Source organism: Delphinus delphis, chromosome 11 (genome assembly GCF_949987515.2).
Source record: "Delphinus delphis chromosome 11, mDelDel1.2, whole genome shotgun sequence".
Taxonomy (NCBI): Eukaryota; Metazoa; Chordata; class Mammalia; order Artiodactyla; family Delphinidae; genus Delphinus; species Delphinus delphis.
The window spans coordinates 93739459-93761315 of record NC_082693.1 but is presented as its reverse complement, the minus strand read 5'-3'; the positions used below and the strand labels follow the sequence as shown (position 1 = coordinate 93761315).

General features: G+C 54.0%; 1 protein-coding gene across 2 annotated transcripts in view; it reads right to left on the bottom strand.

Moving 5' to 3' along the window:
* Positions 1–3924: 3924 nt before the first annotated feature.
* The window catches only part of FAM83F (family with sequence similarity 83 member F), a 29545-nt gene continuing 11612 nt past the window's right edge, over positions 3925–21857 (bottom strand). Inside the window, exons 2-5 of one of the 2 annotated variants that reach the window (XM_060023970.1) lie at positions 13920–14087; positions 13309–13430; positions 11793–12484; positions 3925–5679 (exon numbers count right to left, since the gene is read on the bottom strand). In XM_060023970.1, coding sequence (XP_059879953.1) covers positions 5630–5679; positions 11793–12484; positions 13309–13430; positions 13920–14087 — 1032 coding nt within the window. In that variant the 3' untranslated portion in view covers positions 3925–5629. The remainder of the gene's footprint in view (positions 5680–11792; positions 12485–13308; positions 13431–13919; positions 14088–21857) is intronic. The other variant, XM_060023971.1, reaches the window with a different exon arrangement.

The window sequence follows — 21857 nt, the reverse complement described above, 5'->3', positions numbered from 1 at the left end:
ACGTCAGCCGCTGTGCTGAGGGCTTTACTCCCCAGGGCCTCTTGAGGGTGGTACCAGGATTATCCCCATTTTACCTGGATGGATGTGGAGCAGCTTACAGGGTCATTTAGCTAATATGTGGCGGAGTGGGGAATCCAGCCCGAGCCTGCCCGTTCTGCACTGTCCTCTTGCTGCCGCAAGCCTCAGCTAAGATCACAGCAAGCAGGTTGACCCCCCCCCCCCGCCCCGCTCTCACCGCCGCTGCCCTAAATCCGCGATGGCCTGCCTCACCGTTCATCCCCAGGCCTAGTGCACAGTATCTGCTGAGTGAACAAATGTATAAAGCCTTCCAAGTACTGCAGTGAAGTGCCTCTCCTTGTCCAATCGCCCAACTTCCAAGGCCTTCCAGGAGGAGACCAGCCAGGGTGTCCACGCTGCACTCAGGAAATAAGGGTCACCAGGCACGGTTCTTGGCTCAGCACAGGATGGGATATGCTTTTCCCTTGCTCGTGCCCAAAGGACCGTAGCCTCTGCAGGCATACTGCCTGTCTTGCCCTTTCCTCCCTTCGTCCTCCAGGCTCCCCACACACTTGCTGCCTTCTGTGGCAGGTCCTAGCTGGTCCCTATGACATGGACATCTGTTCCTAGAGCTGCTTTCTAGTGGTTGCAGACAGTGCCTAACTTCTAGCCACTTTTCTGATGAAAACTTGTCTCCAGCTGGCTGTCACTTGGAGAGGCCACATGATGCAGTGACAGTGCCCTCCTAGAGGGTCCGGATAACCAGGTTCTAGCCCTTCTCATGACTTGCTGAGTGACTTTGGACAGATTTCCTTACCTCAAGGCCCATCTCCTCCTCCCCTGCTTTCGTGCTAGCCTTTGAAAGAAGCATGTGGACAGGGTCATCCGTGAGCAGCCAGAGAGGCCTGGAGACCCGGGTGGCTGGGAGATGAAGACTGTCTGCTGAGGACACGCACTGAAAGGAGAAGCCTTCCTGGAGGAAAGGATTTGATAAGGAAGGACTTCAAAGTCCTTAAGAAATTAAATCCTGTTTGGCTTCCATGTACAATTTCAGGAGTCAGGAACAAAAGTGAAAGGGTCATGATCAATGGCAGAGCCTCTGACACCGTCCACGTTGATTAGCCTGACTTATTCCCTGTATCACATGGTTGTCAAGTGTTCAATCATTTAACGAGTCGTTATTAAGCAGATACTGTGGATACGATAGTGAGGCGGAAAGACAGTGTCCTGGTCTCCAGGCACAGAATGGGTATCTGTCGTGCCAGGAAGCAGCAGAAGCTGTCAGAAGCAGGGCCTTCCTCGGTTCGGAGCTGGGAAGGCAGAAGCTTCGCCGAGGAGGGGTGAGAAGTTCAGGCCTGCCTAACTTTTCAAAGCCTTCTGGCTGATCCAACGATGACTCGCCCTGAGAACACTCTCACATCTGCGCCTGCCACCTCTCAACCTTTCCTAAGGTGCGCGTCCTCTCAAGCTTGGTCTGGCTCAGCTCGCTGAGCCCGGGATGCCTGTTCTGTACCAGACCTCCTGCCACTGGAACAGCAGTGCAGACAATCACAGGGACAGCCGCTGGGTCCTCCAGGCAGGGAGGAATGACGGTGGTGCACAGCCAGGTGATAAACTATATGCGTGGTGCATGGCAGGGCTCAATAGCTGCTAAGGGGGCTTTGTCAGAACGGAACGTGGTTGTGGTACCCCAAGTAGCAATCCCCACCTGGCCTGCGTTGAGGAGCGTGGAAGTCTCTCTACCGTCGGCCCTGGCTGCCTTTTGAGGTGGGGACACTGCTGGGCACACACGGGAATGTCCAAGGGTACTCTCTGTGTAGGACTTTAACTGGGACTGAAGGAAGGGGAACAGATTGGGAGGAAACGTGGCAGGGCTCTGGGTGGAGTAAGACAGATGTGTGCATATAAACATACCTGTTCCACAGAGTCCAAGGCGGGCAAGAGCTAAGCAAGGTAACCAGAACAAGGACGGAAGATGCTATTGTGTCGGTCACAGAAAGCAAAATCTTTGGCAAGTCAGCCAGCCTCTCTGGGCCAAAGAGATCAGTCAAAGAGAACTGTTTTGCAGGATGTAAGCACAGAAAGCAGCTCAGGCAGGAGCCCGTGGCCCTTCAGGGCTCAATGCAAAGAGCTCTTTCTCAACTGGGGCGATTCTACCCCCCAGGGACACTTGGAGATGTCTGGAGACATTTTTGGCGGTCTCATCTGAAGGGGTGCTACTGGTAGTTGGTAGGAAGAGGCCGGAGGCGCTGCTAAACATTCTACCACGTGTAGGACAGCCTCTCCTCCCACAGAGACTTTTGTATCTGAAGTGTCACTGGCGTTGAAGGCAGGAAACCCTGAGTTGGGGGGGCAGGCTAGATCTGCACTTTATGTGCTGTAGGATTTGGGGAGAACAACGCACCTCCTCATCTGAAAAACGGGGGTGGTAAGACCCAAGCTGCTCATCACACAACTTCGTGAGGCTCCATCTCCCAATACACGGGAGAACTTTTTGTTAACTTTGTAAAGGGCCTCTTCCTGAGCTTTTCTTAGTTTGAAACCTGCAGGTGACTGAGGGAGGCATCTAGCACGGTGACTAGCATATAGTAGGTGTTCAATAAATTAAAAAGAGGAAAGCATCATAGCAAAAAAAAAAAGTCTCCCCCGTAACCCCTCCCCTCCCCCCGGGCCCGTTTCCTCCATACCTCAAGGCTGCCTTTGTGGTCCAGCTTTTCTATTAGGGTCCAAACAGGCACGGGATACTGCTGTTGGCAGAGGCGGTCTCAGAAGCACCCCTGAAGGATCAGGGCTAGGGCTAACCATACCCCAAGGACAGCTGACAATGAGACTGGGAAGTTTTGCCAATGTCATGGGAAAGCCTCCCAGCTCCGTGCAGGGGTCCTGGGCTTCCTGCTCCTACGGGGCGAGGTCTAGGGTGGCAGCAGCCCTGGGGTCTCAGCCCTCAAGTGCCTCTGCTCATCTGAGGTCGGCCTCTCAAGGAGCTGTGCCATTTGTTGGCACTCAACCTACAGAGGCCGTACTCAGAAAGTGGGCAGCTTGGTGGTGGGGTGAGATGGGGCCAGCGAAGCCAGGCCCCGCACCCAGAGTACTGTTTCACCCCTGTTCCTCCTGGAGCCCCTCTGATGTTACCAGCCTTGTGGAAGCTGCTGCAGAGGGGCCAAGGGCATGATCCATCCTTGAACTTGCCATCCAACTGGGAAGGCCAGATGTCCCCTTGAGATTTGATGACAGAGAGACTGTTTCACAAACCATGTGCAAAGTGCTGGAACAGAGGGCAGACGCACTAAAAAGTGAGAAGCCGAGAGGCAGGACGGAGGGGCTGGAGTTTAGGCAGACAGGCTGCATTTGAGGTCTTCAGGATCCTCAGCCACCTTTGGACTCTCGTCTCTTCCCGAGCATCTTAGAGCTGGAGGGGGTCAGAGACCACCTCGCTGAAACCTCTGTAAGGAAGGGGAGAGGTGCCCCACCTCACAGGCCAGCACTCTTCCCGTGACACTGCGTTGCTTCCTTTTCAACACATGGTCTCCCATCCTGCTTGGTTTCTCTGAAGAGTGAGAATGACCCCACGCTGGTGCAGGGAGAAGCCGGGGCAGGACGGCCAGCCAGGCTCAAGGCTGCAGCGACTTGGAACTTCCAGTCCAGAGCCTCCTGCATATGAAGGCAGGGGAGGAACCGGGCTTGCTTTGGGTCGGGAGATGGGAAAGGGATTACGTGGGCCTGCTTCTCTCGCAGGCGAGGCACAATCGCTTAGGAGCTGGTCCCCTCCTTTTGCCTCCCCACTTGCCCCAGAGGTGTCCACTCTGCTCACCAAGAGTGCTCTCTCCACCCAAACACTTTGAGCTGAGGTGTAACCCCTGCCCCTCGTGTTCCACCTCCCTCTCCCTTCCCCTCCAGAACAAGCAGGGCCACATCGCCAGGCCTTAGTGCATAAGGAAGCACTTCCCAGCAAGGGTTTAATCCTCACAGACGCTCATGGAGGTGGGTCAGGGTCCCTCACCCCCCAAGAACCAGGTTCACCCTTCCTTCCCCTGCCCCTCCCACCACCCAGCGGGGAGGCCAGGCTCCTCTCAGGATGCTCGCTGGTCCCCTTGCTCCCTCTCCCGTCAGGCGCTAGCAGGCACCGGGGCCCCGCCCCAAGGTGCTGCTGGTGCCCCAGGGTTTTGCAGAAGGAAAGGTGTGAGGACGAGAGTTTGGCTCAGAAGCAGGAGGCTGAGAGAGGCTGAGTGTGGTGCTTTCTCAGGCACTGCAGCCCCCAGCTCTCCAGGTCTACAGCCCCCGGCCGGAAGCAAGGCCAGCCACCCCGGCTCTCCAGGCCTCCAGCACCCGGCCAGAAGCAAGGCCAGCCCCCCGCTCTCCAGGCCTCCAGCCCCCGGCCGGAAGCAAGGCCAGCCACCCCGGCTCTCCAGGCCTCCAGCCGCCGGCCGGAAGCAAAGCCAGCCACAGAGCCTGCGGTTCGGCAGTTTCCCGGCCGTCCACTCAAGAACTCTCTCCGCAGGTCCTCTCAGTCACATGCGTGAAGAGGGGGTGGTGTGCGATTTTCAGCTGGTCTTCCTGGCCTGGCGTCATGGCAGTTAGGCCAGGTCCCTAAGAAGCCAGGGAGGCTCAGGCTCCTCAATCCAGTCTGACTTTGGCAGGAGGCCAAGCCTGGTCTTTGGCTGACATATAACTAGAGAAGGCACATAAGTCCTGGCTGGTGAAGGGACTGAGGGCCATCTCTGGGGTGGGAGGAGGGCAAACACTCCTGGTGACAGGGCCCAGCCTCCAGCACCACCAAAACATCAGCCAGGCTCTCTCTCTCCCTACTTTGGGCTGCAACTCAAGGCAAAAAACGGGAGGGAGTCGCCTCAGGTAAAGGCGTGAGCAGAACTGCCAGATGGGCTTGCAGCGGGCGATAGCCAAGGAGGCCCGGACCACCCAGGGCAGAGCCTGCCAGGATGCTGCTGGGGGAGGGAAAGGAGACCTCAGCACAAGGGCTCTCAAAAGGGCAGGGTCACATTCTGCCCTTACTGCATTCAGAGTCTACTGCAGGAGCCTGAGGGACAGGCCAGGACGGCCACGCCAGGAAGGCCACGCCAGGACGGCCACAGCAGCCAGCCCCAGCCGTCCTCGCTGCATCTTCCACCTTGAGTTCAGAAGCTCAAGCGAGACTGGATCCCGGGCTCAGAGCCCTGTCCTCGTCCCTTCTGTTCCACCAAACCGCTTGGGGGACCAGCAGCACCAGGAAGCCCAGGGAAGGAGAAGCCAGGGGGCTGGGGCTGCCCCGGAGACCCCATCACATTAAGGTAGAAAGACATGGACTCACCCCATCTGGGGGCCTGCAGGGCAAGGCTGGCCCAGTGGAGGGAGGGGGCTGGGCATAAAGGAGAGCAGACACTAGTCAAGCTTCCACTTCATGTAAACAAAGGGTGACCCCCCTGCCCGGCCACGACAGTCTTGTGGAGGCGTGTGATTGTCTTGAGATGCTGCAGACCCTCACATCTGGGATACAGGGTCCCTGAGGCCAGGATGGAGGCTGCTGGGGCAGGAGGCCACTAGGCGTCCGATGTGCAAATCGGTGCAGGGTTTGACCTGTGTCTCCACAGGACAGGATGGGGGCATCCACAGGTCCTGCCAACAGCTGGCCCGCAGCTCACAAAATCACACAATTGCTGGCCTTGGCAGGACTGGAACTTGTTTTACCTGCAGAGACAAGGGACACAGGCGAGGGAGGATGTAGGTAAAGTGCTCCCTGGGCTGGCCTCCAGCCCCTCTACTATGCACCACCCACACCGCAAATTTGGGTGGTTGGGTCACTGTCTGCCTCCCAAGCTGCTGAAACCAGGTCAGTAGGTCCTCAGAAGAGCAAAAGGAAAGATTCTCCCTGTCCTGACAGCCTCAGCAAGACCACCACTGGTTGGGGCATCAGGGATCTGCCATCTTCTGACCTCAGCGGGGTGATTCACCAGTTACTAATACCCTATGCTGCGTCACAGCTCACAAGCGCGACCGCAGTCACTGTCGGTGACCCTCAGCGTGGCCCTGCCGCAAGGGGGCATCCTCGGCCCGACCTGACAGTGGGGGACAGGGGGGCCAGTAGCCCCCAGAGCTGGGCAGCGCCTGCGCCACTGCCTGCTCTGCCGAGCCCCACCTCAGCTCTTCCCACCACTCAGGCCGCCGACGAGGAAGGTGCAAAGCGGTGCCTCAGGAGGGGCCACTAGGCTGACCTGGAGGGAGCCAGGCATGGTGGCGCGGACCCCAGGCTTAGGGGCGCGGGGCACACCCTTCACCAAGAAGAAAGAGGTGGAGGCACAGCTCTCCTCTTCCCAGGCCCCTTCCATCCGTGTCCACTGCCTTTACACCCCAAGCAGAGGCTGGCTGTGTTCCTGCCCTCAGACCAGCGCCTCGTGTCTGCTGCGGGGAGTCCTCCTGGGGCGCTGGCCGCTGTCTCCTGGGCAGCCGCTGACCTCTTTCCTGCCGGTTCCTCTCCACACCGCCAGGGCCAGGGTCATCTCCCGGCACTCACACCACCTTCCGGTATCACCTCAGCTGTGAATTTCACGGAGGTGGTGTTGGCCTCCTCTCCCGGGCCATTAGCAAGAGAGACGCTGAACAGGCCCGAGTAGGGCCCTTCCCTGCCCGGCCGGTGGGGCCCAGGCCTCGGGACTTGCTGCGGGTCCAGCTGAGCCTCCCTGGAGGCCGTTCTGAGAGCAGCTAGAGCGTCGATGAGGTGGGAAGGGAGCCAGACGGTGATGCCTGCCTCCCTGTGGCTCCAAGGGCCCGGAGCTGGGTCAGCCTCCAGCCTCCTGGGGCGCTGAGGCTGCCTCCGCTGCCCTTCCCGTGCCGCAGTCCCCTGGCTGCCGCAGGACACGTCCGTCCCCACTTCCTGTCCTCAGCGGCTTGCTGTACTTGCTTGGCCTACTGGGCAGATGCCGAGTTTCTCCCCAGAGGCAGCAGAATTTTGGAGGCAGGTGAGAAAAGTCCTCTGGGCTCCCGAGGCCAGGGAGGAGTGGCCGCGTGGGCTGGGGGCAGCCGGGGCAGAGCAGGTTTGCGGCCAGCTCCCCACACTCCCACCCACTCTCCGAGGCTGGATGCGAGCCTGGACACGGGCCTCTCGCTCAGAATTCACCTCCACGCCTCTGACGGGAGGCCGGGCTGAGGACCAAGCCCTCGAGCCCACCCCTCCCGCGGCGCACAGACCGGAGCCCGCTGCCGCCTGCAGCACACGCTGTGGCCAATCACACCTGCTCAGATGAGTGGAGGAGAATCTATCAACAGCCCCACATTTCTACTTTTTACAAAGTGTATGTGGCACGGGCGGCCCAAAGGAGGCTCATGAGAGAAAGTCAAATTTCAAAGGAAGAAGTGAGACTGGACATGGGGGCGGGAAGTGGAGGAGAGGCGGCCTCAGGGAAGGCCTGGAGCATCGGGACCCGGTCCGATGGTCAGGACCTGGCTGGTCCGGCTCGGCAGGCAGGAGAGGGGACAGTGGTGTGGACGGCTCACAAGGACAGTGAGCTCTACCTCCCTATAGGCTTCAGGACCTCACACTCCCCTTTTCTGGAAGATTCTTCCCCTGGATGTCCACATGGTTCTCTGCTTCCCATCATTCAAGTCTCTGCTCAAATGCCCCTTTTTCAGAGAGGCCTTCCCTGATCACTCTTCAGGAGAAGGTCCTTGCCGTCCCTGTCCCCCTCCCAGTACATAAGAGCAGGGGCAAGCTCACTTTGTCCACTGCTACACCAGGAATTTAGGACAGTGCCTGGCACAGAGCAGACACCGCACAGATAGACATGTGTAGAAAACAATGCATGATCAGGCAGCAGCAAGCTACGTAAGGGTTCACACCAATCTAATAACAAGAGCAACTGCAGTGGCATCAGTGGGTGGTGACCGGGTGACGTACGTGCCCTCACTCACCTAGATGGTGATGGAAGCCCCAGCCAGGCCCGAGAGACCAGCAGGGCAGGGGATTTTGACATCTGCCAACGAGACTAAGGACGCCTGCCTCTTCTCTGGAGCCCAGTGGGATCAGCTCCTCGAAGGATGCCCATTCAGCTCCCCTCTTCTGTGCCATGTGACCGAGACCTTGGCTGGTAACAGTGCTCAGGTTCATGGAATCAGAGCACGGCCTGAGAACATCAGCTGGGGTCTGACCTCAGGAGCGACACTGAGTTTTGGAACTCCATCTTGGCAAGACAGCTGCTGAGTAGGCTTACCCTGGAACTGAAGGCCCACAGGTCCCTTATGGAGCTCTGAACCCCAGCAGCACCTCCCCAGCCTTCCATCCCAGGCAGGGGCCCAGCCTTCCAGGAGAGAGATCTGAGACCTCCACCCCAGGGATGACACAGGCAAGTCTGAAGTTCCCAAATCCAGGAGCCAGCGAGCACAGCGCTAGGAGCCAGACCACACTGCCAGCTAGGGTGGCCCATCCACGCACCACTCAGGGGAACCTGGGAGAGTTCTGGCAAGGCAACTGTGGCTGCAGTCACCTCAGAGAACTCTGGGAACAGAAGCGTGGGCTCAGGGGCCCTCGGAAGGTGGTGACCCAGAGGCACTCTCCTCTTCCTCTGTACCGGGGGTGGGGTGGGGGGCGGGGAGTCAGTCATGTACTCAGGCTTCTGGCCCTTCCAAACAGCCTTTAAAGACGTAGGTAGCTGGTGTCAACCCTAACCTTCCAGAGATGACCATAACGCTCTGGCAGCCCCTGGGAGGCAGGAGAGCCCACCGCCCTTTCCTCACTCATGACCGTGGGCACAGGGCCTCGCCTCTCTGCACCTCTGGGGTCTCGTCTTGAAACAACGTCATCAGGCAGGGTGGCTGTGGGTTCTGGGTGAGAGCATTGAGCCCCGTGTCTACCCAGCACACGCCAGGTGCTCAGCCAAAGTCTGTGCCTTTCTTCCTCCTCTTACCGTGCACGAGGGTGTGGGCCTTGTCCCAGGGATTTCCCCAGGGGGACCAGGAGGGGTTTCAGGACATCACCTGGAACCCCCTCCCCCAAACTGGCAGCCCCCGATGGCAGAGCCCTGTCACCTAATCTGCTGCTCTGAGGACCCCTGTGTGGGAAAACGATCGGGGTGCTCGTTTAAAATGCAGATTCCTGAGCCCAGCCGAGCGGGACAGACTCCTCACTCTTTTGACAAGGCTCTCCAGTGACTGCTGGTCCCTGAGGCTGGATCTCTGCCCCAGAGTCCCGAGCTCCTGGATGGGCACAGGTGGCCGGCTCAGGAAAGGCGCCAGTTGCAGGAGCAAGGACTTCGCTGAGAGAAAAACCAGGAGAGGGTGCTCGGCTTCCACCAGTAGGGGGGGCTGTGAGCCTTCAAACCACCTGGCCGCCCACGGCTGGACTGCCAGACCCAAAGGAAGGGATTTCTGAAGGTTCTCCCAAGGGCCACACTTGGGTTTGCAAAAATTTGCATGCTGTTTGACAACTATATACTTCTTATCAAGTAATTGTACAGGCTGCCAGCTCTTAGCTTTTCTATTTTTCTCTCTTTTACTCACCCTGTCATCGGCCTGGGTTCTCCCTTGACAAGAGGGCAGCAGGGACAGAAAGGACAGTCAGAATCAGAGCTCAAAGGGGCCTCTTGAACCCTCCCTGGATCAACCCCTACTCTTCTCAACCAGGAAACAGCCCCGGGGAGGTGAAAGGATGTGTCCAAGGTGTGGGGAGCAAGGTACTGGGAGCTGAGATCCATCCGATGGCTGCTCTGATGATGCTCTGAACGGTCCCCGTAAGATTCACTGTAGGACAGGGATCCTTTCCCTGGATGGGGCCCTAAGGGAATAGCTAAAGTGACTTCCTCCCAGATGACAGTGCCCAGTGTACTAGGATTGCTAGTTCCAACCTTGGGGACCCCCATGCTGCCAGGAACATGACCCTCTGGCACACAGAGTCCTGCTGATAAGCTTCTGCTGCCCGAGAGGAGGCACTAAACCAGTCAAATGTTTGGGAGGCTGGAGGCCACAAAAAGGGGCTTTGGGGAGGGGAGTCTCTGCTTCTTGCCCTGCCTTCGAGGGAAGAAAGCAGAAGGGAGAGGAAAGGTCTCTTAAGGGACTTGAATTCCAGGCCCTCAGGGCTGGATGCCCATCCAGGTACACAGAGGCTGTGCTGGACGAGGCCACGCTGTGTGTTTCCTTATGATGGAGCAGGAATAGGGTGACCTTGAGGGCCATCCCTCGTGCGTGCCGCTGCACTCTTGCACTTGCCCTTCTCTCTCTGTCTCTGACTCTCTCTCTCTGGGTGCCAGGCACTCAGGAGACGAGCTGGCACAGGGCACTGTCCCTGGCTGTTTGGCTGGCTCCTGGCACCCCATGCAAACACTCAGGGAGCAGCGGAAGTGTCAGTGACCTGTTCAAGTCATCCAAGCAGGGGAATCTGATGCTGAGACTCACTAAAGGAGGCAGGAAGGGATAAGACAATGGCCTTTTGTTTCTATGGAAACAGCACCTCAGGGTGAGGGGCTGAAGGAAGAGAAAGCTTCTACTTCACCTCCAGTCAGGACGTGGGAAAGAGCCCCTTTTGTGGTTGGGCTCGCCCCTCCCCCTCTCTTCCCTGCCAGGTGTTCACCATGGCAACCCTTCTTCCAAACAAGAGGTGCAGGGCAGCAGAAGCATCAGGAGCTGGGGGAGCCAGGGAGCCCAGGGGGAATGGGCCAGGCCCAGCTACCCCTCCCTGACAGGACACGGGCCCTGGCCTCGGTTTGTGTCCCGGCCCCACTATCACTTACTGTGCCCTGGGACCACTTAATTCACCTCCCTGAGCTTCCATCTGCCACCTCCGTGGTTCCTGTGGGGCCAAGTGAGAGAGAGAGCACCTAGTGAAGGACCCGGCACACGGAGGCGCTCAGTAAATGCTTCCTGGCCAAGTGCAGCTATAGCCCTGGCACTGCTGCTGTGCCCAAATTCTCGGAGACTCCAGGCCTGTCCTAACTTTAAGAGGCACAGACGAGTGCGTCAGGCTCTCTAGCAGGGCTGGGGCATCAGTGTTTGGGAAGACTTGCACTCCAGCCAATGTCAGGTCAAAGCTGGGGCCTTGAGGGACACAGGAATTCTGGAAGCACTCAGGCTGCCCAAGGTAAGTCCCTGCCATTACCTACCTGGCCAGCCAGGGAGCCCAGCCTCACCGCTGCAAAGCCCCACAGCCATGGAGGGAGAAACCCCAACATGGAAACCCCTTTGACTCAGCAATGCCGACATGAGAAAAGGTGCCAGCAGTGGCCCTGGCTGTCACCACCAGCCAGAAGAGGCCACTCTGGAGACTGTTCCGGAGAAAGAGATAAAGAGATAAAGACAGCCAGAAAGATGCCACCAGGAACAATCTCTCCCAGAAGTAAACAGCCTGGCAAATACCACTGATCAAATAAACACAGGGAGGAGCCATGTCAAACTACTTACAACAGAAACAAGGAAAAGTGGGTCAGGGCATTGGTGCGGTGTGTTTGACCGGGTCAGATCCTGACGGCAACGGATCCAGCAAGGAACAAGGTTTGCTGGAACAAGCCCTAGAGTCAGAGCCCTAGTCTCAGACTACTCCGTGCCCAGCACTGTTCTGAGCACTTCATATCCTCAGAACAGCTGGGCGAGGCAGGCATCACTTTCCCCTTTTAGAGAAGAGGAAACTGAAACTCCTGCCTGCAGTGGCTGGCCCCAGGCCACACGCAGGCAAAGGCCAGAGCAGGATGGGAATTGAGGACCACAGGGCCCAGAGCTGATGTGCTCTCCCTGCCGGGAGGCGGCCTTCTTGCAAAATCAGCAGTGCTCCTGGACCAGGGCCAGAGGCCTGAGGAGCCCTGGGCCCAGTGGGAGGGACTCACCTGAGACGTTGCCACTGGAGCCCTGGTTGGGCCTCTTCCCCGCCATAAACTCCGCTTCGGCCAAGGCCTCGGGGGAGGGGGCGCTGGCCGTGCTATTGGGCGCTGCGGGCCTCTTGGACCGCCGGCTGAAGAACCTGCTGCTGAAGCGCCTGCCCTCCTTGGCCGCGGTGGCCTCCCCATTGGCAGCTTCTCCCCTGCCATTTTGGGCAAGGGCGTCCTGGGGTCTGGGCTTCAGGGCCACACGCAGGTGGGAGAACACCCTGCCATCCCGACTCAGCTCTCCCGAGAGAATGTGCTCCACGGGGGGCAGCACCTGCTCCAGCGTGACCAGGTCATGCAGGAAACTCTCCAGGCGCCGTGCTGACTCGCTGCCCTTGCTGCCCTCCTCCTGCCCCTCTGCATTGCGGCTGGCCTCCTGCTGCTGCCGGGCAGCCCAGCGCATCATCTCCCCGGGTGGGTGGTGGCTGCCCGTCACCAGGGTGTACTTGGGGTTGATAAGCTTGCGAGCCACAGTGGAGGAGTAGTTGAGGCCCAGCCTGCCAGCGCCTCCTGCCAGGCCCAGCTGCTGGTACAAGTCCACCTCCTCGGAGATGGCGTACAGCTCCCGGAACTCCACGTCGAAGGGCTCCACGTTCTGCCCTGTCAGGAGGAGGAGAAGGTTCCTGTCCACATGGGAGGAACTCCAGGTGAATCTGGGAACATGGGGACAGAAAAGCAACATACATGTGCCCGGGCCTGCAGCCTCGCCCTGCCAGCCGCCCCTCGGTGAGCCCATCTCAAACCCCGCTGCCCAGCCCGACCTGCTCCACCACTGAGGCTGGATGCCTTGCTGCCTTCATGCTGGGGTGCTCTCCCTCCACAGACCCAAATCCTCCCTTGGTCCAGGTCTTGGCCTCAAATGCAGAAAGCAGGCAGTGGGTGTAGGGCAAGGGCAAGAGAAGTCAGGTCTGGATTCAAACCTGCTTTCTGCCCTGCGTGCCTTGTCAAATGGGGCTTGTAAGGCGTACCGTCACAGAGTTGCTGTGAGGCTCAAAGTCCAATAACGAATATAAAAGGTTTCGCTCAGTACCTGGCACAAACATACATTTAATGAGGAGTACCTATAGCTGCCACTACTGTTAATACTATTCCATTCCCTAATAGTTCTCTGAATTTTTAGAGCACCTAGCATCTGCAAAACCCCATACTTCAACCACACAAGAGGACTGACGCCATTTATTAATTGTGTCATGTGCCCGGGTCTCTTCCAGCCTCAAAAGGCAACCAGCTGTTGTGGACCATGCAAGGCAGGCGGTGCTTAATGCTCAACAAAAGTTGACGCTCTTTCTTGAATAATCCATTAGCCAGAAAGTTTGAGGGAAGGGACTGGCCAGGAGGCTATTCTTTGCTATCAGAATAGACAAGAGCTCTTAAACTCATGACTGTGGAGGCTCTAGTCCAGCATCTTTCTGAACATGAACACTTGTGACCATGAACAAAGGCCTCCCAGGCCCTTCTCTGACCTGGCCCAACTCACCTGTAGGATCCAGTGGCTACTTTATCACCATCTACCATTAGGAACTTGGATGACAGGGTCCCCTTGATCTTCCCCATGGGCATGTAAAAGCCAACACCTGTCACAGAGCGGACACGGATGTTCTGTTGAGAAGAGGAGAAGGGCACTGTCACTCAGGTTGGGGCCCTAGAGGCTCTAAGCTGAGTCTCTGCATGGGTGGAGGATGAATCCTCTTGTCCACGGGACCCTGACTCTGCTTTCTACGGCCTGAGGAAGTCAGCAAATCTGGCCTTGGGCTCAGACGGGCCCAGGGGGGCCCCAGTCTGCTCTCAAAGCTCTTCAGAAGAGAAACACAGCCCTGCCTTCAACCCTGACAGTGACTCTGCGGGCTGAGCGCCCGGGACTAGGCTGGAGCTGCCTCCTTGGCCTCAGCAGCCTTGGGATAAAATGTAAGCCAGTCGTGCAGTGAGGGTTAGCAGTTCATGAGGCAAGGCTTTAGACAGAAGGAAAGGGGTTGAGAGGGCTGTTCACCGGGGCCCCTGAACTGGGGAGCAGGCAGAGGGAGGGGCAGAGGCAGTCTCCATCCCACTTCCTTCCCCCCTCCCACCCCCAGTGTCAGTGATACAACTTACCCGAATACGGAAGTCAGCGAGCTCCAGGCCCTGACACATCTCCAGGAAATACTTCACGCCCGCCTCGTCCAGGATGATGTACACTGGCACGCGGCGCTTGGAGGCAGCATCCACAATGTCTTGGAAGATCTCACCATCAGTGAAGAGGTCCATGACCACAGCAATGACCTGGACAGGGAAGGGCACTAGTGAGGCACGTGGTGACTACACACATACAGAGTCACACTGCGGCCCACAGAGGACCAGCTGGGCTGGGGTAAGTGCTGGCCAAGAGTCAAAAATGCCATCTGCACCACTCCTGGGTTTTGCACATCCCCACCCACCTCTGAGCACATGTGAGCAGGAGATGGGCTCCCTGCTCTGGGAAATGAAGATGGTGCAGAGGGTGTAGGCCATGCCGCTTGTACTTCATCCTTGGCAAATTCCCACCACCCACCCTGGGGATTTTCCAGCAGCTCTTCAGAAGCCACGTCAGTGGAGATCTAGGAGGCTGAGGAAAGTTGGTTCTGGTGCCTACGGGAAATAAGCAGGTTCAAGGAGCTGCAGTCACTGAGAGGCATGAAATGGACCATTTCCACAAGCTGCAGATCTGCTCAGATACCACTTTCTTTGCAGACCTGGGTGCTTTGATCTCCCTGCAGCTGTGCAAAGCCCTGTGCTTCCCTGAGCACAGATTCGGGCAGAACTCCAGTTAGCTCGGGCTCCCTTGGCCTCCAGGTGTCCAGACCATCCCACTTCATCCTCAAATCAAGGTCCCTGCCAGGACCCTTGATTTCCAAAAGCCAGCCTTGATTATCCATCCTGGAAGGCGAGGCCTTCCGCAGCCTGAGGCGGATTTGCCTTTCTGACCTCAGCCTCCTCCACTTTCCTACAAAAACCTTCTGCTCCAGAGGCAGGGTGTTCTTGTTGGCCCCAAGCACTGTGCCTATGATGCAGAGGAAAGTATGTGCTTTGGGGTCAGAGAGATCCGATTATAACCACTTTCTATTTATGTAACCTTAGGCAAATCCCTTAACTTTGATGAGCCTCTGTTTCCTCATCTGCAAAGTGGGAATACTCTGTACTTGATACATTTGGCATCAGGATTAGAAATAACATCTGTAAGCATCAACAATGCCTGATATGTAGGTAAGTCTTCAATAAATGGTAACCATTGTATGGTCGAAGGAGTCTGCTTGTCGTTGTAACTGAAAGCCCGAACGCTGAAGCCAGGCAGACCAGGCCTGGTTCACTAACTCCACTGCTGACTCATCAGTGCCCCAGCTTCCTTGGCAGCAAAATCGAGCTCATAGTAGCACCTGTCTCAAAGGGTTGTTGAGAAGGCTTAGAGAAGCAAACTGTGAACGCGTTTAGCACAGTGCAGGCACATGTTAAGCTCAGTAAGTGTATCCTCCATCACCATCATCATCATCACAATCACCATCACCTTCACGTGTGCTCTGCCATTATCTCTGCCTCTAAAGACCACCCCCAACACCATTTACACAATATCACATAAGGCCCTTCTTACCTCTTACATCTAATACCCAATCATTCATACAAGTAACATTTACAAAGCCCCACAGGCAGAGGGAGGATCTAAGGACAAACAAACTACAGTCCCTAACTTCAAGGGGTTAATCCAGTTGGAATCATAAGACATTCGCACAAAATAATAAGACATAAGGTAAAATGAGACAAATGCCTTAAGAGATGCACAAATGATGTGTGATGTGAGTTCTAAGGAGGGGTGGTAGGAAGAGAAGGAGGGACTTAGGGAGGGGGAGGGTTGAAAGATTACTTTCAGCCAGGGGAGAACAGGAAAGATTTCACCGAGGAAGCTGAAACCTGAAGAATGGGCAGCCTTGGGTGCCATAAGAAACGAGCAGGGAATAAAACCAAGCAGGGAAGTGGGCAAGGCTGCCATGCATGGGTATGCAGGTTGTGCACTGCACACAGGCACTGGGCTGATGGGGGTGAGTGGGAGCTGTGCCTGCCTGAGGAAGAGATGCCTTTTCCTAATCTGCGCACAGGTGCCACGTGGGCTACCAGGGGCCTAGGAGGTGAACATTTCAGGCAACGAAAACAGCACAAGCAAAGGCACTGAGGACAGGCATGACTGACAAAAACAGAGGAGATGCAAATAAAGTACTGAATGAAGAAAGAGAAATAACTACAGATATATTTACTTTTTAAGAAATTCTTACTATTTAAGAAATGGTAAAAAGACTAGGAATATTTACACATTGATGACTTTGAAAATGAAATTGACATGGATAAGTCATTAAAAGTGAATTAAACATATCAACTATAGTTCAGTTTTTTAAAAAGTAAATTAAATACAATACGGCATAATCAAATAAGGTTATCCTAAAAATGAAAGGATTATTCAACATCAGAAACATATCAATTTATAACATTTATAGTGCCAAAGAGGGAAAATCATATATTATCTTAATAAGTTTTTATAAAGTATTTGATAACACTATTTGTGATTAAAACTCTCAAAAAACTAGGAATAGATGGGACCTTCCTTAATGTCATAAAGCCTATCTACTAAAAACCCTCATGAAACATACTTAAAGTTGCATTCCCTTTAAGTCTTAAGCAAGTCAAGAATATTCACTTATCACCACTGCTGTTCAACAAAGTATTGGCGGTCCTGACCAATGCAACATGACAGAAAAAGAAATGAGACAGAAGGATTAGAAGAGACAAAACTACCAGTATTTAAGGATGATATTTAAAAAAAAAAAAAAAAACAGAATGCAGAGAAAAACTATTAGAAGTAATAGGAGAATTTGGCAAGATTGCCAGATACAAGAAAAACTTACAAAAACCAATAGCATTTTTCTACTACAGCAATAACCAATTAAAAAAAAAAGAAAAGAAGGTCCATTCAAAATTGCAACTTAAGCACATAGTATTTAGGAATTAATATCTTTATGGAGAAATTTAGAAAACTCTATTAAAGGACAGTTACAAATATTTGAATAAATGAAAAGATAAATTGTGTTCATGGATAACATGATTTAATGTTTTAAAAATCCAGTTCTCTTCAATTAATAAAATCCCATGCAATTCCAATGAATGGTCAGTAAAATTTTTTGAGGAGTTCAAATATTTCTAAGATGTGAGGAAGAATGAAGATTCAAATAGCTAAGTCAATTTTGAAAAAGAAAAGCTAAAAGGGGACACTTGTCCTACTAGACAGTAAGACATACTGCAGAGCCAAATTAATAAGAATTGTGATACTGAGATAGGAAGGAACTGACAAATAGACCATGGGACAGAATAGAGAGACCAGAAATATATAGGTACCTACACACATACATAAAACTTTAAAGTCTTAACTTTAAGGCAGAATCACAACTCAGTGGAGAAAGGATGCTGTTTAGTAGATGCTGTTGGGACAACTGGCATACTAAATGCAGAAAAATAAAATGGATCCCTACCTCACACCATATATAAAGGTGAATTTCAGGTAGGCTGTATACCTATATGCAGAAGATACAACTAATAAAGGAATTCATGAAATATAGGAAAATAGCTTCATGGCATAGGTAAGATGGGATTTCTTAAGATTCCAAAAGCATGAATCATAAGACAAATAAAATTTTAAAAGAGGCATTTGGCAAATTAGGGATTTTCTGTTCAAAGAAAGATGTCAACAGACAAAGATAACTGACAGGGGGAAGATATCTGCAATGTCTACAACCAAAAGGAACTAATAATACACAAGAGATGCCTGCACATCAGCAAGAAAAAGACAGAAAACTAATTAGAATAATGGGCAAAGGATATGAATAGGCAATTCCTAGAGGAGATACCTGAATGGCTAATAAGTATGTAAAGAGAAGCAGACCTCATTAGTAAGCAGAAAGATTCAAATTAAAGCAAAGAGACAGTAATAATAACTGCCCATGAAGTGTAACCTTTAGAAGTTATATAAAAAATTTAAAATAAATTTTAAAAAAGCAAAGAGATAAGAGAGATACCACTTTACAACTATAACATGAACTAAAAACTAGAAAGTTGGATAGTCCTAAATGTTGGCGTGTGAGGAAAGGGGAACCCTCATTCACTGAGGGTGGGAGGGAACACTGGTACAGCTATTTCTTAGGGCAAAGGGCAGAGCTTCGTGGATTTAAGGTTGTGCATGCCTGGAAGCCAGCAACGCTACTCTTGGCTACACACCCGGGGAACCTCTTGGATCTTCGCACAGGTCTATAAGGGGGCAGGAACAAAGACATTCACTGTAGCTTTCTTCGGCATAGCAAGGAGTTGGCAGCAACTTGGATGTCCATCTCTAGAAGAATGGACGTGGAGAATGTGAGGGATGCTCCGGACAGAGTGCTCTGCAGCAGACAGAAGCAATGAACGAGTTCCATGTGCAGAACCTGGGTAGTTCTTTTTAAGATGAATGTTAGAGATCTATAGCCTAATACCATTTATGTAAATAAAAACACACTACATAAAATAACCCTGCATGTTTTTCAAGGATACGGACATGTCCAAGGACATACACTGAATATAGGAGGGTGGCTGCCTATGGAAGGAGAAAGGGACGGGAGGGAAGGAGAGAGTAAAATAAGAGGGGCCTTCCCTGGATTGACGATGGCAGTGGACCATGAACTGAGGCTCACAATCAGCTCTGCACTTGCGGTCCAAAACAAACAGACAAACAAACAAAAAACAATTGGCCTGGAACAGTTCAGGGTAGGTGTAGCGTAAGGACAACGGGGTGGGGCTGGATCACGGAGGGTTTTAACAATCCACTTGAGGCTTCATTCCAGCAGAACACAGCTCGCACCATCTCAGAGGCCTCCTGATAGCTCCCAACTGCTGCCTGAGGCCAGAGTCTACTGTTTGCTCATTTCCAGACTCTCCACAGTGTCCAGCTCAAAGCTGACTCTCAGTATGTTGCTGGGGAGGGCTTCACTGGCTCAGGAAAGCGCTTCTGGATTCACTCTTGCTTTTGTTTTGTAATTGAAAGCGCAGGGAGCCTGCTCGCCCTCACCCCCACCCGACAGAGAGGATGTGCTGTGAGAGCATCACAGACTAGAGGGACAGATGTCCTCAGGGGCCCTGCTTTCGGGAGGCTTGGTCTGCGGCGCCCTGGTCAGAGCCAGCCATCTGTGTCACTACCAATTAAGCAGTGAAATATCTGTAGTAGGAAAAAATCAATTGCTCGCTGACTCCTGCAATCTCGTTGTGGAGGAGTGGTGATAATTACCCTCCGCTTTGGTCTCTGAGGCCCTGCTTGACATTAGGATCCCCGGCATCAGGCCCAGGAAAACCAGCTCCCCACTCCCTCCGCTCTGGTGTTTAATGTGCCACGTGATCCTACGGGCCAAATCTAACTTCAAGGCTGCCAGTAGAAATGGAAAATCAGGTTTTATAAGAGAGACATCAAAGGCACAGAACCCGGGGAGCCGGATTTCGTCAGGAGGGAAAAGTCATCCCCTGGCCTCCCAGCAGGCTCCTTTACCTGGTTACCCACTGACGTGCGGCACCTGGGGAGAGAGGTTAATTTGAGGTGGCAGGAGTTTTTAGAAGATGTCGCAGGCTCTGGCAAAGCAGTTCTGATGTTGTAACACTTCTCATCAGGTGTTTGGTTAGCTTACCATCTCCTCCTTTGATGTTCGGCCTCAGCGGTGGGGTGGGGCAACAGGGTGTGTTAGGGAACCTCTGAATTCCCCTCCATCTGTCACTTACCTTTAATTAAGCTGCCATCTTTTCAGATTCTCTTCCTGGACTCCTTAACTACCATTAGATTAACGAAATTAACGAAAAGGACTCCACCTTCCCCGTGCACTCTACTCAAGACAGCCGGGGAGGGGCTTTCCTGGTGGCGCAGTGGTTAAGAATCCACCTGCCAATGCAAGGGACACGGGTTCGTGCCCTGGCCCGGGAAGATCCCACATGCAGCGGAGCAACTAAGCGCGTGCACCGCAACTACTGAGCCTGAGCTCTACAGCCCGCGAGCCACAACTACTGAGTCCGCGTGCCGCAACTACTGAAGCCCGCACGGCTAGAGCCCGTGCTCCGCTACAAGAGAAGCCAGGACATGAGAAGCCCACGCACCGCTACAAAGAGTAGCCCCCGCTCGCCGCAACTAGAGGAAGCCTGTGTGCAGCAACGAAGACCCAACACAGCCAAAAATAACTAAATAAGTAAATAAATTTATTAAAAAAAAAAAAGAGACAGCTGGGGACTGACACCCCTGGTGCGTTTGGATGACCCAGTCTGGATGGCCACCGGACTGCCAGTCTCCTCGCCACAGAGCTATGCTCACCAGCCTGCCCTGGAGGCCCTTCCAAAGCCAACGTCCTCTAGGTCATCCGGGCCAGAAGCCCGAGTCTGCTGGCCTCCTCCTCCTCCCCACGACCAAATCCAATTGGCCACCGACGCCAGCAGGTCCTCCTCTGTGCACCTTCTCTGGGTCAGCTCCGTTCTGTTCCTACTGCACTGCTGCCCTTGCTCGGGCCCCCCTCATTTCTCACTGAACTTCTGGAATAGTTTCCTAACTAGTCTCTCCTCCATCTCTGTGCTCCAATTCCTTCTCCGTAACAGTGACCCTGCCAAAACAACAGACTGATGAAGTGGTGGGTCCCACAGCCAAACTCCTTAACTTGGCATTGAAGGGCCTTATGATGGCCCCTCTCCTCCTCTCCAGCTTCATCTCGGACCATCTCACGTCTGCCCCTTGTTTTCAGCCGTGCAGGATGACCTGCAGTTACCCTAACTCAGGGTTTCTCCACTGTGGGACTTCCAGGGGTCCAGGGACAGTATTCCTTGCTGTGGGGGGCTGTCCTGTGCATCGCAGGGTGCTTAGCAGCATGCCAGTAGCGCCACCCCCACTGGTGACAACGAAAAATGTTTGTAGACATCGATAAATATCTCCTGGGGGCAAAACTGCATCAACTCCCCACCCCCTTTTGAGAACAACTGCACACACCAGGCAGTTTCCAGTTCTTCTGTTCCTACCCCTCCTGTACTCCTGTGAAACATCTACGCATCTTTCAAGACACAGGTAAGAATTTCCTGAACTTCTCCCCACCCAATATTGTTCACCACTCCCTGCTTCCTGCCCACGTTGTGTTCCGGGTACATAACAGAGGTCCTTGACATTTTGTTGTAACATCTGCTGAATGGCTCTGTCCCTTACTGGGCTGTGGGCTCCCGGATGGCAGGGACCATCTGACTTCTCTCAGAATCTCCACCCTCAGGGGACATCTCAACACGAAGTCAGTTCTCCATGTTTGTGGAATGAATGTCTACATGGAGGGTGTTTCACGTCTACTGTTTTATTTGCGGGCTGTGGACCTAGCTTTGTTGTTAACTCTTTTATTTCATTAATGACTAGACATTTTGGTGGAGGGACAAAAAAAAAAAAAAGAATGCTGCTCAAGATTCCAGGTTAGACCATCCTGCTGGAAGGCAGAGCTGAAGCTCTTCCTCAAGGGCACAGAGAAGGGAAAGGAAGTGGGCACCTTTTGGGACTGCGGCCTGAGCGCCAGTCCCCGGTCTGGTCTTCCTCTGTTCCACCCACCCAAGGTCTTGAAGGGGCAGCCAGCCCACTACTGAGGATAGTACTTTACGAAGGGGTCAAAGTCCACGCCAAGAACATCAGGCCAGGAAGCAGAGCTGCCACCAGCACATACAGCCAGCGCCTCTGTGCAGATTATGAAAGGGTACCCGTCCTCCCTGTGATGGAATGCAAGCCAGCAAGTGGAGCACGGGCTGCAAGTCAGCCCTACAAAGCCCCTGGGCCAGGCTCCAGTGCAGGCACAGGCTGCATCTCTGCACTCGGCGCCTGCACTGAAGGACATTCCAGATGGGCAGAACCTCAGAGCTGGGAGGAAATGTATCAGCTAGAGCCCAGCCCCAAGGTTAAGTTACCCAGCTGGGTCTTGGCAGAGGTGGGATTAAATAAAGCCCAGGCTTCTGACCCCA